The sequence below is a fragment of the Macrobrachium rosenbergii genome, chromosome 45 (genome assembly GCF_040412425.1).
Source record: "Macrobrachium rosenbergii isolate ZJJX-2024 chromosome 45, ASM4041242v1, whole genome shotgun sequence".
Classification (NCBI taxonomy): Eukaryota; Metazoa; Arthropoda; class Malacostraca; order Decapoda; family Palaemonidae; genus Macrobrachium; species Macrobrachium rosenbergii.
Window position 1 is genome coordinate 18,251,077 of NC_089785.1, and position 19,791 is coordinate 18,270,867.

The 19,791-nt window shown below is 41.0% G+C and overlaps 1 protein-coding gene and 1 long non-coding RNA gene across 2 annotated transcripts; both read right to left on the bottom strand.

The window, feature by feature from the left end:
• Positions 1-1,652: 1,652 nt before the first annotated feature.
• LOC136829953 (uncharacterized) lies at positions 1,653-2,990 on the bottom strand. Its single transcript, XM_067089129.1, has one exon. The coding sequence runs from the start codon at positions 2,988-2,990 to the stop codon at positions 1,653-1,655; it is 1,338 nt and encodes a 445-aa protein (XP_066945230.1).
• A 4,593-nt stretch (positions 2,991-7,583) lies between these two features.
• Positions 7,584-18,770, bottom strand: LOC136829729 (uncharacterized). Its single transcript, XR_010850464.1, has 6 exons — positions 18,643-18,770; positions 12,252-14,333; positions 11,875-12,003; positions 9,671-9,789; positions 8,975-9,155; positions 7,584-8,434 (listed from the first exon to the last, which is right to left on the bottom strand). It is a non-coding gene; the product is annotated as an uncharacterized lncRNA (long non-coding RNA).
• Positions 18,771-19,791: the final 1,021 nt, after the last annotated feature.

Here is a 19,791-nt window from a genome sequence, read left to right on the forward strand (position 1 = left end):
TTATCTTTTACACTTTACAAATGCTGTTTGGTTGACAGATATTGGAATCTATGCCCTTTATAGACAAAAGGTCTGAAAGGTCTTGGTTTGACTCGTGTAGGGTCCCTGACTTCCTGAGGAGTTTTAAGTCTGAAGTTTTAAGTTCCTTGCTACTCTAGATATTTAAATTTTTATAACTGCTTTGAACTGGCATAATTTTGGCAAGTAAGTTAACTGTGTCAGTAACTGAGCAATGTGTTTGTGTGAAAATAATCTTTGCTGTCAATTAAAATCTAAAATTTTTGGCGGAACAAACTGTATTTTTACACGCAAAACAGTATAACGAATCTGCTTATTTTTATGAAGAGAATATCTTTTTAACTAAGATAACTCAGTAGTTGCGTGTTTTAAGTGTTTTGTATTAACGACTGGTTTTGCGTTATGGCTGCTGTCACAACATTTTGTTGGTTGTTCACAGGACTGTTGTGAAGGAATCAGAACAATGGGGACTATTCCTGCTACGAGGAGACTTCTTGAATAACTGAGGCATATGCTTAAGGATGATTTAAGCTCCATTCTGAGGATGATTTAAGCCCCCTTCTGAGAATGATTTGTCTCCTCCTGAGGATGATTTAAGCCCCCTTCTGAGGATGATTTAAGCTCCCTTCTGAGGATGAGGTAAGGCCCCCTTCTGAGGATGAGTTAAGGCGCCCCCTTCTGGGGATGAGTTAAGGCGCCCCTTCTGGGGATGAGTTAAGGCGCCCCCTTCTGGGGATGAGTTAAGGCGCCCCCTTCTGGGGATGAGTTAAGGCGCCCCCTTCTGGGGATGAGTTAAGGCGCCCCCTTCTGGGGATGAGTTAAGGCGCCCCCTTCTGGGGATGAGTTAAGGCGCCCCCTTCTGGGGATGAGTTAAGTCCCCCCTTCTGGGGATGAGTTAAGTCCCCTTCTGGGGATGAGTTAAGTCCCCCCTTCTGGGGATGAGTTAAGCCCCCTTCTGGGGATGAGTTAAGCCCCCTTCTGGGGATGAGTTAAAGCTTCTGGGGATGAGTTAAGGCCCCCCTTCTGGGGATGAGTTAAGCGCCCCCTTCTGGGGATGAGTTAAGGCCCCCCTTCTGGGATGAGTTAAGCCCCCTTCTGGGATGAGTTAAGCCCCCCTTCTGGGGATGATTTAAGGCGCCCCCTTCTGGGGATGATTTAAGCCCCCCTTCTGGGGATGAGTTAAAGCGCCCCTTGAGGATGGGTTAAGGCCCCCCTTCTGGGGATGGATTATTCTGGGGATGGGTTAAGCCCCCTGGGGATTCTGGGAATGATTAAGATTTCTGGGGATGAGTTAAGCGCCCCCTTCTGGGGATGAGTTAAAGCGCCCCTTCTGGGGATGAGTTAAGCCCCCCTTCTGGGGATGATTAAAGCGCCCCCTTCTGGGGATGAGTTAAGATTCTGGGGATGAGTTAAGGCCCTTCTGGGGATGGGTTAAGGCGCTCCTTTTGAGGATGATTTTTAAGGATGATAATTTAAGCCCCCTTTTTAAGGATGATAATTTAAGCCCCCTTTTTAAGGATGATAATTTAAGCCCCCTTTTTAAGGATGATAATTTAAGCCCCCTTTTTAAGGATGATAATTTAAGCCCCCTTTTTAAGGATGTGGACGGCTAGGCCGCCCCTTTTGAGGATGGTTTAAGCCCCCCTTTTTAAGGATGATAATTTAAGCCCCCTTTTTAAGGATGATAATTTAAGCCCCCTTTTTAAGGATGATAATTTAAGCCCCCTTTTTAAGGATGATAATTTAAGCCCCCTTTTTAAGGATGATGATTGAAGGCTGATTGAAGCCCCCTTCTGAGGAGGATGATTGAAGCCCATCTTCTGAGGATGATGATTGAAGCCCCCCTTCTGAGGATGATTGAAGCCCCCCTTCTGAGGAGGAGGATTGAAGCCCCCCTTCTGAGGAGGAGGATTGAAGCCCCCTTCTGAGGAGGAGGATTGAAGCCCCGCTTCTGAGGAGGATTGAAGCCCCCTTCTGAGGATGATGGTTGAAACCCCCTTCTGAGGATGATGGTTGAAACCCCCTTCTGAGGATGATGGTTGAAACCCCCTTCTGAGGATGATGGTTGAAGCCCCCTTCTGAGGATGATGGTTGAAGCCCCCTTCTGAGGATGATGGTTGAAGCCCCCTTCTGAGGATGATGGTTGAAGCCCCCTTCTGAGGATGATGGTTTAAAGCCCCCTTCTGAGGATGATGGTTGAAGCCCCCTTCTGAGGATGATGGTTGAAGCCCCCTTCTGAGGATGATGGTTGAAGCCCCCTTCTGAGGATGATGGTTGAAGCCCCCTTCTGAGGATGATGGTTGAAGCCCCCTTCTGAGGATGATGGTTGAAGCCCCCTTCTGAGGATGATGGTTGAAGCCCCCTTCTGAGGATGATGGTTGAAGCCCCCTCTGAGGATGATGGTTGAAGCCCCCTTCTGAGGATGATGGTTGAAGCCCCCTTCTGAGGATGATGGTTGAAGCCCCCTTCTGAGGATGATCCTTCTGTGGATGATGGTTGAAGCCCCTCTTCTGAGGATGATGGTTGAAGCCCCCTTCTGAGGATGATGGTTGAAGCCCCCTTCTGAGGATGATGGTTGGAAGCCCCCTTCTGAGGATGATGGTTGAAGCCCCCTTCTGAGGATGATGGTTGAAGCCCCCTTCTGAGGATGATGGTTGAAGCCCCCTTCTGAGGATGATGGTTGAAGCCCCCTTCTGAGGATGATGGTTGAAGCCCCCTTCTGAGGAGGAGGATTGAAGCCCCTTCTGAGGAGGAGGATTGAAGCCCCCTTCTGAGGAGGAGGATTGAAGCCCCCTTCTGAGGAGGAGGATTGAAGCCCCCTTCTGAGGAGGAGGATTGAAGCCCCTTCTGAGGAGGAGGATTGAAAAACTGAGGAGGAGGATTGAAGCCCCCTTCTGAGGAGGAGGATTGAAGCCCCCCTTCTGAGGAGGAGGATTGAAGCCCCCATCTGAGGAGGAGGATTGAAGCCCCATCTGAGGAGGAGGATTGAAGCCCCCATCTGAGGAGGAGGATTGAAGCCCCGACTGAGGAGGAGGATTGAAGCCCCCGACTGAGGAGGAGGATTGAAGCCCCCCATCTGAGGAGGAGGATTGAAGCCTCCCGTCTGAGGAGGAGGATTGAAGCCCTCCATCTGAGGAGGAGGATTGAAGCCCTCCGTCTGAGGAGGAGGATTGAAGCCCTCCGTCTGAGGAGGAGGATTGAAGCCCTCCGTCTGAGGAGGAGGATTGAAGCCCTCCGTCTGAGGAGGAGGATTGAAGCCCTCCGTCTGAGGAGGAGGATTGAAGCCCTCCGTCTGAGGAGGAGGATTGAAGCCCTCCGTCTGAGGAGGAGGATGGAAGCCCTCCATCTGAGGAGGAGGATGGAAGCCCTCCGTCTGAGGAGGAGGATGGAAGCCCTCCGTCTGAGGAGGAGGATGGAAGCCCTCCGTCTGAGGAGGAGGATGGAAGCCCTCCGTCTGAGGAGGAGGATGGAAGCCCTCCGTCTGAGGAGGATGATTGAAGCCCTCCGTCTGAGGAGGATGATTGAAGCCCTCCGTCTGAGGAGGAGGATTGAAGCCCTCCGTCTGAGGAGGAGGATTGAAGCCCTCCGTCTGAGGAGGAGTGGCTGGGTCAAAAATATTTTGGATTGAAGCCCTCCGTCTGAGGAGGAGGATTGAAGCCCTCCGTCTGAGGAGGAGAATTGAAGCCCTCCGTCTGAGGAGGAGGATTGAAGCCCTCCGTCTGAGGAGGAGGATTGAAGCCCTCCGTCTGAGGAGGAGGATTGAAGCCCTCCGTCTGAGGAGGAGGATTGAAGCCCTCCGTAGGAGGAGGATTGAAGCCCTCCGTCTGAGGAGGAGGATTGAAGCCCTCCGTCTGAGGAGGAGGATTGAAGCCCTCCGTCTGAGGAGGAGGATTGAAGCCCTCCGTCTGAGGAGGAGGATTGAAGCCCTCCGTCTGAGGATGATGATTGAAGCCCCCCTTCTGAGGATGATGATTGAAGCCCCCTTCTGAGGATGATGATTGAAGCCCCCTTCTGAGGATGATGATTGAAGCCCCCCTTCTGAGGATGATGATTGAAGCCCCCTTCTGAGGATGATGATTGAAGCCCCCTTCTGAGGATGATGATTGAAGCCCCCTTCTGAGGATGATGATTGAAGCCCCCTTCTGAGGATGATGATTGAAGCCCCCTTCTGAGGATGATGATTGAAGCCCCCTTCTGAGGATGATGATTGAAGCCCCCTTCTGAGGATGATTTGAAGTCCCCTTCTGAGGATGATGATTGAAGCCCCCTTCTGAGGATGATGATTGAAGCCCCCTTCTGAGGATGATTTTTCTGAGGATGATGATTGAAGCCCCCTTCTGAGGATGATGATTGAAGCCCCCTTCTGAGGATGATGATTGAAGCCCCCTTCTGAGGATGATGATTGAAGCCCCTTCTGAGAATGATGATTGAAGCCCCCTTCTGAGGATGATGATTGAAGCCCCCCTTCTGAGGATGATGATTGAAGACCCCCTTCTGAGGATGATGATTGAAGCCCCCCTTCTGAGGATGAGGATTGAAGGCCCCCTTCTGAGGATGAGGATTGAAGCCCCCCTTCTGAGGATGAGGATTGAAGTCCCCTTCTGAGGATTTAAGCCCCCTTCTGAGGATGATTTAAGCCCCCTTCCGAGGAGACTGGAAACTCGGGTGCCGGGAGAAAGATCATGAAGAATGCATTGCTCATTGCCATGTATTGACCGGTCTCACTGTGGCCCATTATCGTGTGGGCTGTTGGTCAGTCCTGTAGAAATGGGTACTCAATAACTGGCAGGAGCGTCGCTTGCAAAAGGATATTGCGTAACTCCTGAGGTTGGTTTGAAGTAGGTTATACAAGGGCAACTGTCAGTATTACACCTAAAACAATATTGGTTGATATAAACTTAATGTTACACCTAAAATATTATTTGGTTGATATATACGGTACTTAATGTTACACCCAAAACATTATTTGGTTGATATAAAACTTAAAACCTGTTTGAGATAAATGTTCAAAAGTTAAGATAAAACAATTTGGTTGAGTCAAAAGCTGATTCAGATGTATCATACATACAAGCCGTAGCCAATTCCATCAAGTTATTTTGAATTTACTTTACAAAGGTGTGAGAAAAAGGAAGAGTCAAGTCTTGCAACTTAGTGGGGACAATAATTCTGTTTATACATATTTTTACTGTCAAAATATTTCAAAGTTTTATTTTAACTTTTTCAGGTGAAACTCAGGGAGACTACTGTATATTATGACAAGTCATCAAAAAAACAGATTGTGAAACTAGGCTGCTAGGCTGACTCTGAGGCGACTGGAATGTGTAAAGGTAAGAACTTGAAGATACAATTGAAATTAATGAGACTTGAAGTAGCTGGGTCAAAAATATTTTGGAATTAGGAAGACTACTGTAGGTTGATTTTTTAAAAAATTTATCAGTGTTCATGCTGTGAATATGTTGAACAGATCTCAGCGTTATTTTGAGAAGCAGAGTTGAAACTAGCGTGATAAATTTTAAATTTTTGAAAGGTATTTTTGGTAAGCACTCCATACGAGCCAGATGAACAGAAGAATGACCTGTGAGGCCCGACATCAAAAAGGGCGTAATAGGTGCAAATGTTAGCCAAACTAATTAACTCCTTTATTGTTGATGTTGTAATTTTTTGTTGCACACGGAGAGAGATTAGGAATAAAAGTTTTACGTCTTCTCCAAGTTTGGATAGTTGGTGTCTTGTCTCTCTATATCCATATCCGAGCATAATCATCTTTTAATTTGAATCAGACCGCGTCGAGTCTCACTTTGTCAAATTATGACTCGCTTATGGCCTGTCCACACTAGCAGGCATGCCCGTCGGGCACTTCCAGCTGTTTATATTTTCTCTCGCTTCTGAAGCAGCGTTACCAGACAATCGCATCGTTCTGGCTCGATACTCGGTCGGTCAGTATAGTGGAACGGGTTATGGGAACAGTGTTTGCCCGTCGGGCAGTGCCCGCTAGTGTGGACAGGGCTTAAGGCTGCGTCCACACGACCGAACTTTGTTCGATGTGACGTCAGAAGCGGAGAAACAGCGGGTAAAGACAACTTTGCCCGTTGTTTCTCCGCCCCTGACGTCACATCGAACAAAGCTCGTTCGTGTGGACGCAGCCTTAGACATGAAATTAGCAGGAAGACCATGGTTAAAGAGTTGACAAGTAGCTAGGAGAAATGGTATCTGAGCCAATTAACAGTGGAATGGAATCTGATCCATTTCAAAGTGGAATGAAATATGTGATTTGGGCATAAAGCCAAGCACTGGGACCCACAGGGTCATTTCACCGTGGCGCCAGTCTAAATTAATTCATTTTTTAATTTTTTGGTGGTCTCTGCTTATTTTTTTTTCACACAGGATTCTGATTGTCTGCTACGGGTTGGACTCGAGCAGACCCCGTCCCAGCACAAGGTTGGCTTAATCTAGGAAGACGAGGCAGTTAGGGACTGAAGGATAGCACTGAATTGAGGAGCTTAAAAGAATGCGAGTACCTAAGAAGGGTTTTCTCTTGATTCGTATTTTCAGGTTAATGAATAAAAGAAACAGCTCACTCCTTGTAGCTATGTATTTTTAATCGAGGTAGTGTTAATGATTTAAGATCCATAGAAAATTTGATTTTCTGATTTTAACGTTAAAGGCCTATGTCAAAAGTCACACCCACGTGAACTCAGGGGTAGGTTTGATAAACCTCTTAACTTGTAACTTTACATTTCTGATGAACGTACTGTTTGGTTCTGAAATCAACAGAAATTTGTCATTTGTCGTATACTCTTAAGAAATATAAAACTTGTTAAGGAGAGAGAGCTTTAAATATTAAACCATTAAAATCAGATGGCCAATTGATTGTTAGCAACTGTCGTAAGCAGGAGTTGCTGATGAAAAGTATGGGTCTGTAAACTGATATTTACGTCAGGATTTCATTTTCATGGAAGTTATGTTTTACGTGATAGTTTGGCATTAATATTTGCGAATTTCATTACCAAATTTATTTAGTTAAACATTAAAACCAAATTCACAACCACCAAATTCACATAACCAAAACCAAATTCACATAACCAATCTGGAGACTTCATTAAAGAAACCTGATGAACTAGCAGGTTTATGTAACAGGCTACGGTATTGCAGCTGGGACTTTCCCAGCCAGATTCATTTAACATTTTCTAAAATTCCATATTTATTTTAATTTGACAACTTTTTTCACAAGTGATAATGAAATTTTCTAGATGTAAGCATAATGTATTTTTGATAATGTTTTTCTTGCTGATAATGAAATTTTCTAAGAGGTAAAATATAATGTATTTTAAAACAATTTTTATTTGATTAGATGTAAATTTTAAGAACTAAAATATATTTGATTATTTATAAATGAATGATTATGTGTATCAACCTAATTTTTTTTCTTGCAGGAGGGACAGTGTAATGACAGTCAATCACGAACAGTTTACGCTACTGCCTTTTGTCGGGCCTAGACTGGGTTTGGTGATCCTCTAATGAAATACTGTATATAATATACAAAAACACCCATGTTCATCTGCAAGATGTTCCCAGAAATGGATGACTGTCAACACAGAGTGGTACACAAAAACTGTAGAGAAGTTTGGGGACAAGCTTACAAATGATAGCGCATCACAAAAGAGCGTATTGCAAATACGTAAAAAGAGAGCATTTATCTATACAAATTAAGGTATAGTTTTTCATTGCAGAAGAGTTGCCTTTAGCTGTCGGTCCAGTGCTTTGATTTCTGAAAAGTTTCTCGTTTATTCTGCCAGTGGAGTTTAGGTGTCGTGGAAGCTGGTTCAGCTTCTCGGGTTAATTTTCTGGACATGAAATGGAGAAATATTTCTGGGAAATTTTTTTAATTTGGAGTCACTTATTGTGAAGCAGAAAATATTTTCAAATGTTATAAAAACACTTAAATGAGAATCAGTGTCATTATAGAAGTAGTCATTATAGAAGTACATTTGTTTGTATTTGAGAATCAGTGTCGTTATATTGTTTGTATTTGATCCACTTTTTCTCTAACAGACATCTGTGTTCGATAACTGGATATATATACTTCTCGAAATAAAACCGTATGCTGTCAAGTTATTGTTATTCTCACATATATGCATATTTATGCATTATCTTCAGTCCTTCACTAGACTGGAGCGGTACTATGAACGCTCCCCAAGTGTAAGGACACTTTTCTTCAGCAATCTCCTACTAAGAGTTGCAGAATTTCTCTGGGACAGTCGTGTTGGCTGTCATCTCACTTCAGTAATTCTTCCCTGCAACATGTTTACGATTTGCCCGCGTTGTTTTAAAATATAGTCAACAATTGTCTTCAATACAACCTTCTGAAGTTTCCCCTAGTCATTGACATTTTTCACTTCCTCACTTTATGAAGGCTCTGGAAATAAAGTAATTATATAATTTACGGAACTCCCAGCTACATAGAAATCAAGATGTTTAGTCTTTTAAAACCAAGATGTTTAATCTTTTAAAACCATTAAGTAAAGTTTTACTTAAGACTTCAGACAACCATACAGATATTTGTTTAAATCATTAATTATGATGAAAACATTTTGAACTACAGACTTTTAGATTTATATCAAAGCCATAAAATATCTTAGAGATAATCTGCCTGCTTTAAACAAGTTTAAGACAAAAATATTTTAATTATCGTAAGATAGAGGAGGTAACATGGTATCGATCCATATTTTAATGTACTAAACAACTTCAGTTCATACACCAACTTGAATACTTAAATGAACAACTCTAGTAAGAGATGGTACAATACTAACTCAAGCTAATCGTTTGTACGGTACTATATTTTAGCAATGAAGACTTGGGAAAAATGATTGTATGATTAACTTCTCTGTAATTTGATATTGAGATGGATGAAGATATTTACCTATAGATTGATATTGAGATGGATGAAGATATTTACCTATAGATTGTTGGTAACCAATGTATCTTATAATGGAAGGTCAGATCAACTCCTGAATGACTTTATCCTCATCCTGTGTTCAACTTAGTTTTCACAACCATGTGTTCATCTCGCCTCTGATACCTATAGCTTCAAGTGCCGATTCTTAACCCCTCGCTGCTTTCTTAAATGGCTGATGATCCTGAAAATATACCTTTGGTAACAATCTTTACAATGGGTCAGCATCTAAAAAAAACGGGTCAGCATCTAAAAAAACGGGCCAGCATCTAAAAAAAACAAAAAATCCGCAATTGAGTTTTCTGTATAGCGTATAATTAAAGCCACCGAAAATGTATCTAATTTTAATCTTAAATAAAATAAAAACTAACTATTGAGGCTAAAGGGCTGCAATTTGGTATGTTTGATGATTGGAGGGTAGATGATTAACATACCAATCTGCAGCCCTATAGCCTCAGTAGTTTATAAGATCTGGGGGCGGACAGAAAAAAGTGCGGACAGACAGACAAAGCCAGCACAATAGTTTTCTTTTACAGAAAACTGAAATGGAATTTTCAGGAAGTACGCTAAGCGTTCTATAAGTGAATAAGATATCCCCAATCATTATTGTACTATTTTAGTTATCGCATTGATGCTTTGGCACTCCTGATGTTAATGCTTCAACAATTAAGTTCCCTCTACAAACGTCTTTGCTCATACAAATCCTAAAACTTGACATCCAATCTTCTCCATGTGGCCAAGATTTCAAGAACTGGCATCGCAGGTGTACAACCACGCTGAAGTCCAAATTTCTCCACAACTCTCGCTCTGTGAGAAACCTGCAAAGATCAAGACTGCTGTAAACCAGTATTCTCATCAAGGCCTGCCAAATTTAAAATTACATTGCAAATATTTTGGAAGTCGCATGTGACCAACCACTCTGACCTACCCTTATCATATACAGTACAGTCCAAATTTGTGTGGTCAGCCGTGTTGAAATTAACATGAACTTTTCATCATCAAAGGCAACGGTGGTTACGGTTATAAAGAAATGACCTTAAATGAACTGTCACTTTGATGTACAGATACGAGCTAACAACTGTATGCAAATGCAGCAAAGAAACATGTCTATGATTTTTGCAAAGCAACAAAATGTCTGACAAATAATTGGTAGACTCGGCTCTAAACATCTTGACGGCCATTAAGTAGTAAAAAGTTTTTTCGCTACTCTCCGTGCAGATCTGGAAGTGCCCATGAGTAGTACTGGTTGTCCAGTGGCAGAATTGTAAATGCAGTGAATTACAGTATATTTGGTATCTGGCACTGAGCACCCCACCCCACCCCCCCCCCCCAAAAAAAACCTACCTAGATATTACGAAAATAGACTATTCTCAGTTGTAGTATGACAGAAAAGCATTGACTAACAGAAAGGCTCAGAAACTCAAGGCAAAGGAAGGACAGTTTCAATGAAAGCAGAAGGAGAACAACCACCTTCACAAAAGGAACGACCTTTATATAAGCAAGGACCACTCCCTATATAAGGCAGGAGAACAACTACTAGTAACTCGTGAGAGAAAAAAAAAAGTTATTAAAATTTAGGAGGTAGACCAATCGATATTAGTCTTATACATCGATTAAGCATTTTACCTATCTACAGTATATCCAGTCAGTAATTCTTAAAGTTCTTTCTGCACCTTAAAAAGAAATACTTTTACTGGCACGACACTACTTCAGGATGCAACCTTCATTCACAGTTGCAAATAACCACAGTTAATAATAATAAAAACTAAAGGTTATACTGTAATTCTTCTAAACTTCCAAGTAAATTTGACATGCAACAATTTACTGCCGTTTTAAAGTTGTTGAACAAAAGACCAATTTCAAATACTGAATTCAAGAAAGTTCCAGAACTTACTAAAGATGGCATTACGTCTAGGCAAGTAAGACAGCACATCTATAACAAGTGACCAGCTACACCCCCTACTTTTTCAGCATAAATTTCGTGCTTTGAAAGTCGTCCAAACTAAGCATCATAAAAGCGTGATACACTCTAGTAAGACCAGAACACAGAAAAACAAGCCTTCAGCATTAACAATTATAGTTATGATCAGAAACTTCCAGCAAGCAGAACTACTCTGGAAAAACTTCAAAATGAACAACATTGAATATGCATATCAAACAGTGCGTGTACACGCCCTCTAAAGACAGCACAATGGCTACAGCTTCAACAATAAAAAATATTGAAGCGTGACTGAACAAACACCAAGGTATACATACTGCTGCGGTTACCTAAAAGAAAGCAGGTGAACTCTGATAACAGAAAAGGTTTTGAACAGAATGGCATACTGTAGGTTCTGAACAGAATGGAATGCCACTTGCCCCTTAAGAGATTTTACCAATTCATTTACACAGTGTTGCCATCGTAACACCAATTTATACTTTTAATAGTTTCCGAGGACATTAATCTTACAAATTAGAAAATATGCCTTCACGAACAAAGGAAATTTTCATATATGTCTCGGCTAATCAAATGCTGTCAGTTTTGTTAGACTATCAACTTTAATAACATTCCTTTACAGATTTACTACATTCTAAGAACTGTTTTAGTTCTAAGGACCACTGAGTTTTCCTTTGCATGAATTTTAGTGCGGTATTCAGTGGATTTTTCGGACTTACAAGAATTTCCAAGTAATGTAATTATACGTACTTTATAAGATACTTACAGAATACCCCAATGTTAATTCCCTAAAGCCGCCACAATTTTGGCAACTTGTCATTTTTTTTTTTTTTACTACCATGGTGTATAATGTCTAATATCTAACAGTTTTAACAAATCAAAAACTTTCTCCGTGATCATTTCTTTCATAGGCAAATTATCGTAATTTTAATCAAAATAACTCATTTAACCTGATATTGGTACTTACAGAAAATTTTGTTTCTTCAGCCCACAAATTGAAATCTCTAGCTTTCTCTTGATTTATTTTTAGCGTAGACGTCTCCAGATGTTAGATGATTTAATGTACAACAGACATCCAAAAACTAGATGGCCCATCCTGCAAAACAGATTCTTAATGCTACAAGTGCAGACGAAAAGTTTCCTAATTTCAAGAATCTATCGTAATCAAGTTTACAGGAGCCGCTCCCCCCAAAAAAAAAAAAATTAATGGAGACTCATTTATTGCTTAATTTATTAGTACTCTGATTTTAAATCTTTAAAAAAATTGGCACAACTTTAAGATTTAAAAATGTTTCAATGCCAGCTAAGTAAAACACACCAAAAAAGTTCAGTATTAAAACTTACAGAGATTTCTGTGCATCCAAGTTGTAGGTCTGTAGAAATGGACAAAACTGTTGCCAAAACATGCTTGCCTTTTTTGCTAGAAGTTATTCTGGAATTTTTAATATTTCCTTCCTTTGATAAAAAATCCTGAATTGCTCTTACTGCTCTGGAGTTGAGTCTTCCAGAAGAGCTTCCACTTGATTGCTCTGGAGCAAAGTCTTCCAGAAGAACTCCCACTTGACTGCTCTGGAGTAGAGTCTTCCAGATGAGAGCTTCCACTTTATTGGTCTGGAGTAGAGTCTTCCAGAAGAGAGCTTCCACTTCATTGCTCTGGAGTAGAGTCTTCCAGAAGAGAGCTTCCACTTCATTGCTCTGGAGTAGAGTCTTCCAGAAGAGATTCCACTTTATTGCTCTGGAGTAGAGTCCTCCACAAGAGATTCCACTTTATTGCTCTGGAGTAGAGTTTCCAGAAAAGAGCTTCCACTTCATTGCTCTGGAGTAGTGTCTTCCAGAAGAGATTCCACTTTATTGCTCTGGAGTACAGTCTTCCAGAAGAGCTTCCATTTTATTGCCCTGGAGTAGAGTCTTCCAGAAGAACTTCCACTTGCTGGAGTAAAGTCTTCCAGAAGAGAGCTTCCACTTTATTGCTCTGGAGGAGAGTCTTCCAGAAGAGCTTCCACTTTATTGCTCTGGAGTAGTCTCTTCCAGAAGAGATTCCACTTTATTGCTCCAGAGTCCAGTCTTCCAGAAGGGCTTCCACTTTATTGCTCCAGAGTCCAGTCTTCCAGAAGAGAGCTTTCACTTTACTGCTCTGGAGTAGAGTCTTCCAGAAGAGCTTCCACTTTACTGCTCTGGTGTAGAGTCTTCCAGAAGAGAGCTTCCACTTTATTACTCTGGAGTAGTCTCTTCCAGAAGAGATTCCACTTTATTGCTCTGGAGGAGAGTCTTCCAGAAGAGATTCCACTTTATTGCTCTGGAGTAGAGTCTTCCAGAAGAGATTCCATTTTATTGCTCTGGAGTAGAGTCTTCCAGAAGAGAGCTTTCACTTTATTGTTCTGGAGTAGAGTCTTCCAGAAGAGATTCCATTTTATTGCTCTGGAGTAGAGTCTTCCAGAAGAGAGCTTTCACTTTATTGTTCTGGAGTAGAGTCTTCCAGAAGAGAGCTTTCACTTTATTGCTCTGGAGTAGTGTCTTCCAGAAGAGCTTCCACTTTATTACTCTGGAGTAGAGTCTTCCAGAAGAGCTTCCACTTTATTGCTCTGGAGGAGAGTCTTCCAGAAGAGCTTCCACTTTATTGCTCTGGAGTAGAGTCTTCCAGAAGAGCTCCCATTTTATTGCTCTGGAGTAGAGTCTTCCAGAAGACAGCTTCCACTTTATTGCTCTGGAGTCGAGTCTTCCAGAAGACAGCTTCCACTTTATTGCTCTGGAGTCGAGTCTTCCAGAAGACAGCTTCCACTTTATTGCTCTGGAGTCGAGTCTTCCAGAAGACAGCTTCCACTTTATTGCTCTGGAGTCGAGTCTTCCAGAAGACAGCTTCCACTTTATTGCTCTGGAGTCGAGTCTTCCAGAAGAGAGCTTCCAATTTATTGCTCTGGGGTCGAGTCTTCCAGAAGAGCTTCCACTTTATTGCACTGGAGTCGAGTCTTCCAGAAGAGAGCTTCCACTTTATTGCTCTGGAGTATAGTCTTCCAGAAGAGCTTCCATTTTATTGCTCTGGTCGAGAGTCTTCCAGTTTAGTCTTCAAAAAGAGAGCTTCCAGTTTATTGCTCTGGAGTCAGTCTTCCAGAAGAGAGCTCTTCCAGAAGAGCCGAGTCTTCCACTTTATTGCTCTGGAGTCGAGTCTTCCAGAAGAGAGCTTCCACTTTATTGCTCTGGAGTCGAGTCTTCCAGAAGAGAGCTTCCACTTTACTGCTCTGGAGTCGAGTTTCCAGAAGAGAGCTTCCACTTTATTGCTCTGGAGTAGAGTCTTTCAGAAGAGCTTCCACTTTATTGCTCTGGAGTCGAGTCTTCCAGAAGAGCGTCCACTTTATTGCTCTGGAGTCGAGTCTTCCAGAAGAGCTTCCACTATGGTGCCATTTAGTACCAAATCACAGCGCAATTATCCTGAGGAAAATTAAATGTTAGTAAAATATCAATGGCCTCATCAAGGGGAAGATTACAGAAAAGTAGTTAAAATTACATATTTCAAATTGCAAGTTGCACAACTATAACTGGAAAAATTATGCAAATTCTTTCAGCAACAATGTATCTAAAAATTTATTGTAACAGCAATGTATTTAAAAATTTATTGTAACAGCAATATATCTAACAACTTATTATAACAGCAATGTATCTAAAAACTTATTATAACAGCAATGCATAAGAAAATTTAGTTTGAGAGTCAAGCAAGTTACTTTCTCTAAAAAACTCAGATGCTGGACTTCACTCGGCATCAAACCATGGTATCTGTCAGAAATCAAGATTAAATAACGATTTTTTTTTTGCTTCATGCATTCCTTTTATTGAAAATCATAATACACAGCCCAATAGAAAAACTTATTCACTGAAATAGCCATTCGAAAACCTACTGAAAATTGATCATAGCACAGTGAAACATGGGCAATACAGGCTTAGGTTCAACTAAGACCATCTCTGTTGCCATCACCTTAAAATTTTTGTTGAAGGTCGATAACATGCCCTTCCTGAAAACCTCACTGTCTCAACTGTTACACCATCGTAGACTACCTCTGACTGTCGGCCTTCTACTTCTCCATTTAATTTAAAAAATAAAAACTGCGAATCACTGCAATTCATCACTAGCTGTCATGGAAGAATAGTTACCAACAATGAGACATTCAGACTATGCTAGAATCTTACGATTATTGCGGGACTGATACTGAATATCAGGAGGAAAAATTCTGGAAGTAAACTATTTGAATATCTTTGAAGATATGCTTGAACTTCAGCTAACATTCCTGTTAACATAAGATTTAGTATGTTACCAGAAATGTGACCGGGATTCCTTATCAGAAGCATGTCTGCTTACTTCCACATATGAATTATAATTGTAATTGTTCAACATCCATGGGTAACGCCCCAGCAAGCTGTTCAAGAAAAATATTTTGGAGATAGAAACAGAACAGAATTTAGGCCAAAGGCCAAACACTGGGACCTATGAGGTCATTTAGTGCTGAAAGGGAAAATGACTGAGTTTTGAAAGGTGTAACAAGAGGAAAACCTCTCAGTTGCACTAGGAAACAATTGTTAGCAGAGGATGGAAAATCAAAGATGGAAAAGAGAGAATATGAACGGAGGTACAGCTAGGGGCCAAAGGGACTCTGCAAATACCCTTAAGGTAATGCCTACAGTGCACCACGTGAGGTGCACTGACGGATATTTTGGAGAAATTTTCAAGCTTCTATAAAAAAAAATGACTAAACCAACGCGCATAGATAAACTTTTATTCTTTTACTGTGATGTGGACTTAGAACGCATAGAAGGAAGAACCCTCACGTTAAGTTTTATTCTAAATTTGCCTAATTAATACAGTCTTACGTGGCTTGACTAGCTCTCATATCAAAACAAGGAAATTGCCTTAATAGAATCTTAACACAACAATATCCCTTTTGAGGAAAGATTCCAATCAAATCCCGTGCTTCTTCCCGAAAAAAAAAAAAAACAGTAATTCATTAAAAGGAACAATAATATTTTGAGAGAGCAGGAAAAATCAGCAATTTCGAAATTGGCAATCAATTTTGACATTGGCAACTAATTTCCGGGATGAAACCACAAACAGAGAGAGAGAGAGAGAGAGAGAGAGAGAGAGAGAGAGAGAGAGAGAGAGAGAGAGAGAGAGAGAGAGGGGGTTACTGCCCCAGGAAAAAAAATAGTGTGCTCAGCCGCCCTCAGAAGTAAAATTTAGCCAACTTTTGGCCCAATAGAATCTCGAGGATTGGATTCAAACGGTTTTGGCATTTCTATAAGTAGGTCTAATTCCGCCCCTTATAAGCCAGTGTAGGAACAAACTTATTTCCACATTGCAATAATATGATTCAAAATAATCTAAAACATTCAACAAAGATATTGGGAAAGGTGGCATCAAATGGCATGCATACAAAAAAATAAGACACATACAGTACTCCATTTGAAGTGAGTGGATGGCACATTAAACGGAAAGGGGTACCCTGTCTCCAAGCTTCTACAGAAGAGACCCGAGCAGGTTCCCCTTGGGTAACCAGGGTCCCTGGTCTCCACAATTAAGCTGTCATTCACTCTTTTATCTAAATTCTTAATATTTTATATTTTGTTATGTTCCGTGTTGAATGGTTCGGAGCAACACTGGCATTTTCCAGAGGCAAGTTATAGTCTTGTTGGGAACTGGTAGAACTATATTTCATGTACAACAGTCGTAGACAGCCAAATAAAACTCATCAGACTGAAGGCAATCAAGTTCAATATAACAGGAAACAGTATTAACAAACCAATATATCGAACTACTAATTTATATACTGAAATCTTAATAGGCCTCGTGTATGGGACCAATGTTGTGGCTAATAAACAAACGGTCATTAGGACGATACCAGCCTTTCGTTAGCACGTAACTTCCTTACTCCATTATATCCAGTCTGACAGGGATGAAAAAAATGTACCAACGACAACATGGTCAGAATCGACTGTACTGTATTTGATATCACAAACTCACTAAAGTACATTTGTTAAGTGTACCGTACGCTGTCGGAACTGTCGAGCGCAGCGATATTTTAATTGTGGGGGTCCGTAATGCTTTTATTTCCACATTTCAGCCTACAGTGGGTATTAGGTTTTGTATAAAATACGACCGGCATTACGTATCTCTAGCAGTCCTCTAAATGAACCGGTCCGTATCCGTTGCCGAGATCATTAGTTTAGTGTTTAATTCCATTAGACTTCGACGTCATATCCCATAGGTGTAACTAAACGGGTTGGGTCAAACGTTTTCACAAATTTATTAAAGAGTAAAAATTAAGGCTAAACTTAGGTTTGGGGCGTTGTGTAAGTACAGAAATTATAGTCGGTGTATCAGTCACTCCAGCTTGAGATAGTGAAAATAACCTACATAAAACCTCGCTTACCCCACCCAACACCCCATAAACACTCCCCCCACCCCCATTCTCAGAAATGTCAACACCACACTTCTAGGTAAATCCAGGACCCACTCAGGTGTGCTCATAGCGTAAATCTCTCATCTGATGCTAACGATGTTCAACCATTTCAAATCATTTACACCAAAAGCCAACCAATACCCTTTTTCTAGAAGGGGATTTTATTTAACTGAATTATTCAACGATACCAGACGACACCATTACGGAAATAACCGAATTAAACTGTATTGTCGCAGCGGTTTTTAACGAAATTTCTAGAACAGCTGCTTTCAAAGTAGCACAAGTAGACTATTTACTGTTTCTTCATTTGTTTTAAGGTTTCAGTCATTCGAAAGCTCTCTGCGAGACCAGCTGACTCGCCATGTGTACACACTACACAATAATGCAGACACTATGATTTTATACGGCACAGTCCATATTAGCTGTCAAATCCACACTGTCATAAAGTGTACATTTTTGTCAGTCCTCCCAAAGTAATTCTGTACATTAGCTCCGCGCCTGTTTTTACCTTTTCAACTGATTTTTTCTACGCTTTCAGGGGTTCTGATACTGGTGGTGCATCTGTTTGTTGTCGGCCAAATGGAATGTCCCTTCGCCGTTTTAGTACTGGCCGGGGGCGGGGCTGGTTACCCATACGTTAACAAGTTATTGCACTTGTCGGACGGGATATGAACCGTTCGAAACAGACGTATGTAGCCGTGCTCTGTCTTGTGAAGATCGCGTATGGAAGCCCCTTGTTGGATGGACTTCAGGGGTTAATTCAAGGTTAATTAGGCTCGAGCGCCAAAAATGAAAGGAAAATTCATAATTAGCAACCAAAAAACTGTAGAGTCTTGTTAAGTTCAGCACCGTGGAAAAAAAACGAGTGTAACACCCTGAAATATTTCTGGTATCTGAGGTTACGGAAACAAAGTCTGCGTTAAGGTAGTAAAGGGTCCATTTCAGACAAACTATTTGTTACAACGAAGGCGGAAGTCCAAGTAAAGAGTTCAGCTATTACAAAATACTTTGGCCTAGCCTCTACTGTAGCATGCCGCCAGTGTGGGGAAGACTAAACCTAGGGTTGTAATCGTAACCTACTAATAAAACAGACTAACAGTTATTTGGACACAACATTTGCCAGAATATAAAAAACCTCCACATTTTTTCATCTATAATTGACAAGCAAAACATTCATCAAAGTACCATGCTTGGGGTCACTTGAAAATAACACTAAACTTGTACACTATTCAACAGTACCAAACCTAACATACAGTACATTAGCAATAAAAACAAAATCTATCAACACGAACTCAAACTAGCCCGAACCTTAAAAATTAAAATGATTAAAGGAATACTCTTTCAATCCACAAAGAATAGTTGTAGGTTCTTCTCGGATCGACGGCCACTAGGGGAAAGAAACGGCAATATATTTCTTACTCTGGAAAAAAACAAGGATGGTGAAGACACTAGTACGGGTTTTCTTTCGGTGTCCTTGTGAGACAGGTAGCGCCATCTGTACGGGCGGAAGTTTATTATCATAGTGAGATTCGTACAGCAAAATGTAATGAAGCGTGGAAAAACATATATTTTTTACTTTATATATATATATATATATATATATATATATATATATATATATATATATATATATATATATATATATATATATATATATATATATATATATATATATATATATATATATATATATATATATATATATATATAATACACACATTATTGAAAAAAATGAAAAATCACTTGGTTTTTCTTATTTACATTTACAGTCAGCACAGCCACATTTAAATAAGATCTTGTTGATACACTTGTGATGGTATTTTTATAAATATCTTGGCAATGAATGCATCCCGTTACCAGAATGAGACGCCTTAGACAGAATGAATCCAGTTGTCAGAGGAGGAGAGAGAGAGTGTCACACTACTTCCGTTAACCTTTGCACTGAATTATGTACCTAGAAGTTGAACGACTCTAGTGACAAGTGGAGGTTGTGTACAAGATGGCCAGGGTAATGGGCCAGCAACCTCATCCCAATATAACAGGGTTGTTACACAATGTGTGAAAGGAGGCTACATGATGGCAGTGGCTAGTGGCTTTACAAATGGTGAGACTAAAACGCCTGATAAACACGATTTTCCACTTCGGCCGATCAGAACTCGTAGAAGGGGCTGGCCCCTGGGGCTCTGTTCCTTTAAACGGCTCCTCATTTCCAGCGGAATATAAAATAAATTCTTTTGAAATGAACTATAATGCTCTCCTTTCCACTTGAGACGACTAGGGAAGGATTTCAGGACTTGTCCCGCCCTCTCTCTCTCTCTCTCTCTCTCTCTCTCTCTCTCTCTCTCTCTCCTCTCCTTGGGTAATATATACAGTTGCTCTCTCTCTCTCTCTCTCTCTCTCCTTGGGTAATACTGTATATACAGTTCTCTCTCTCTCGTTGG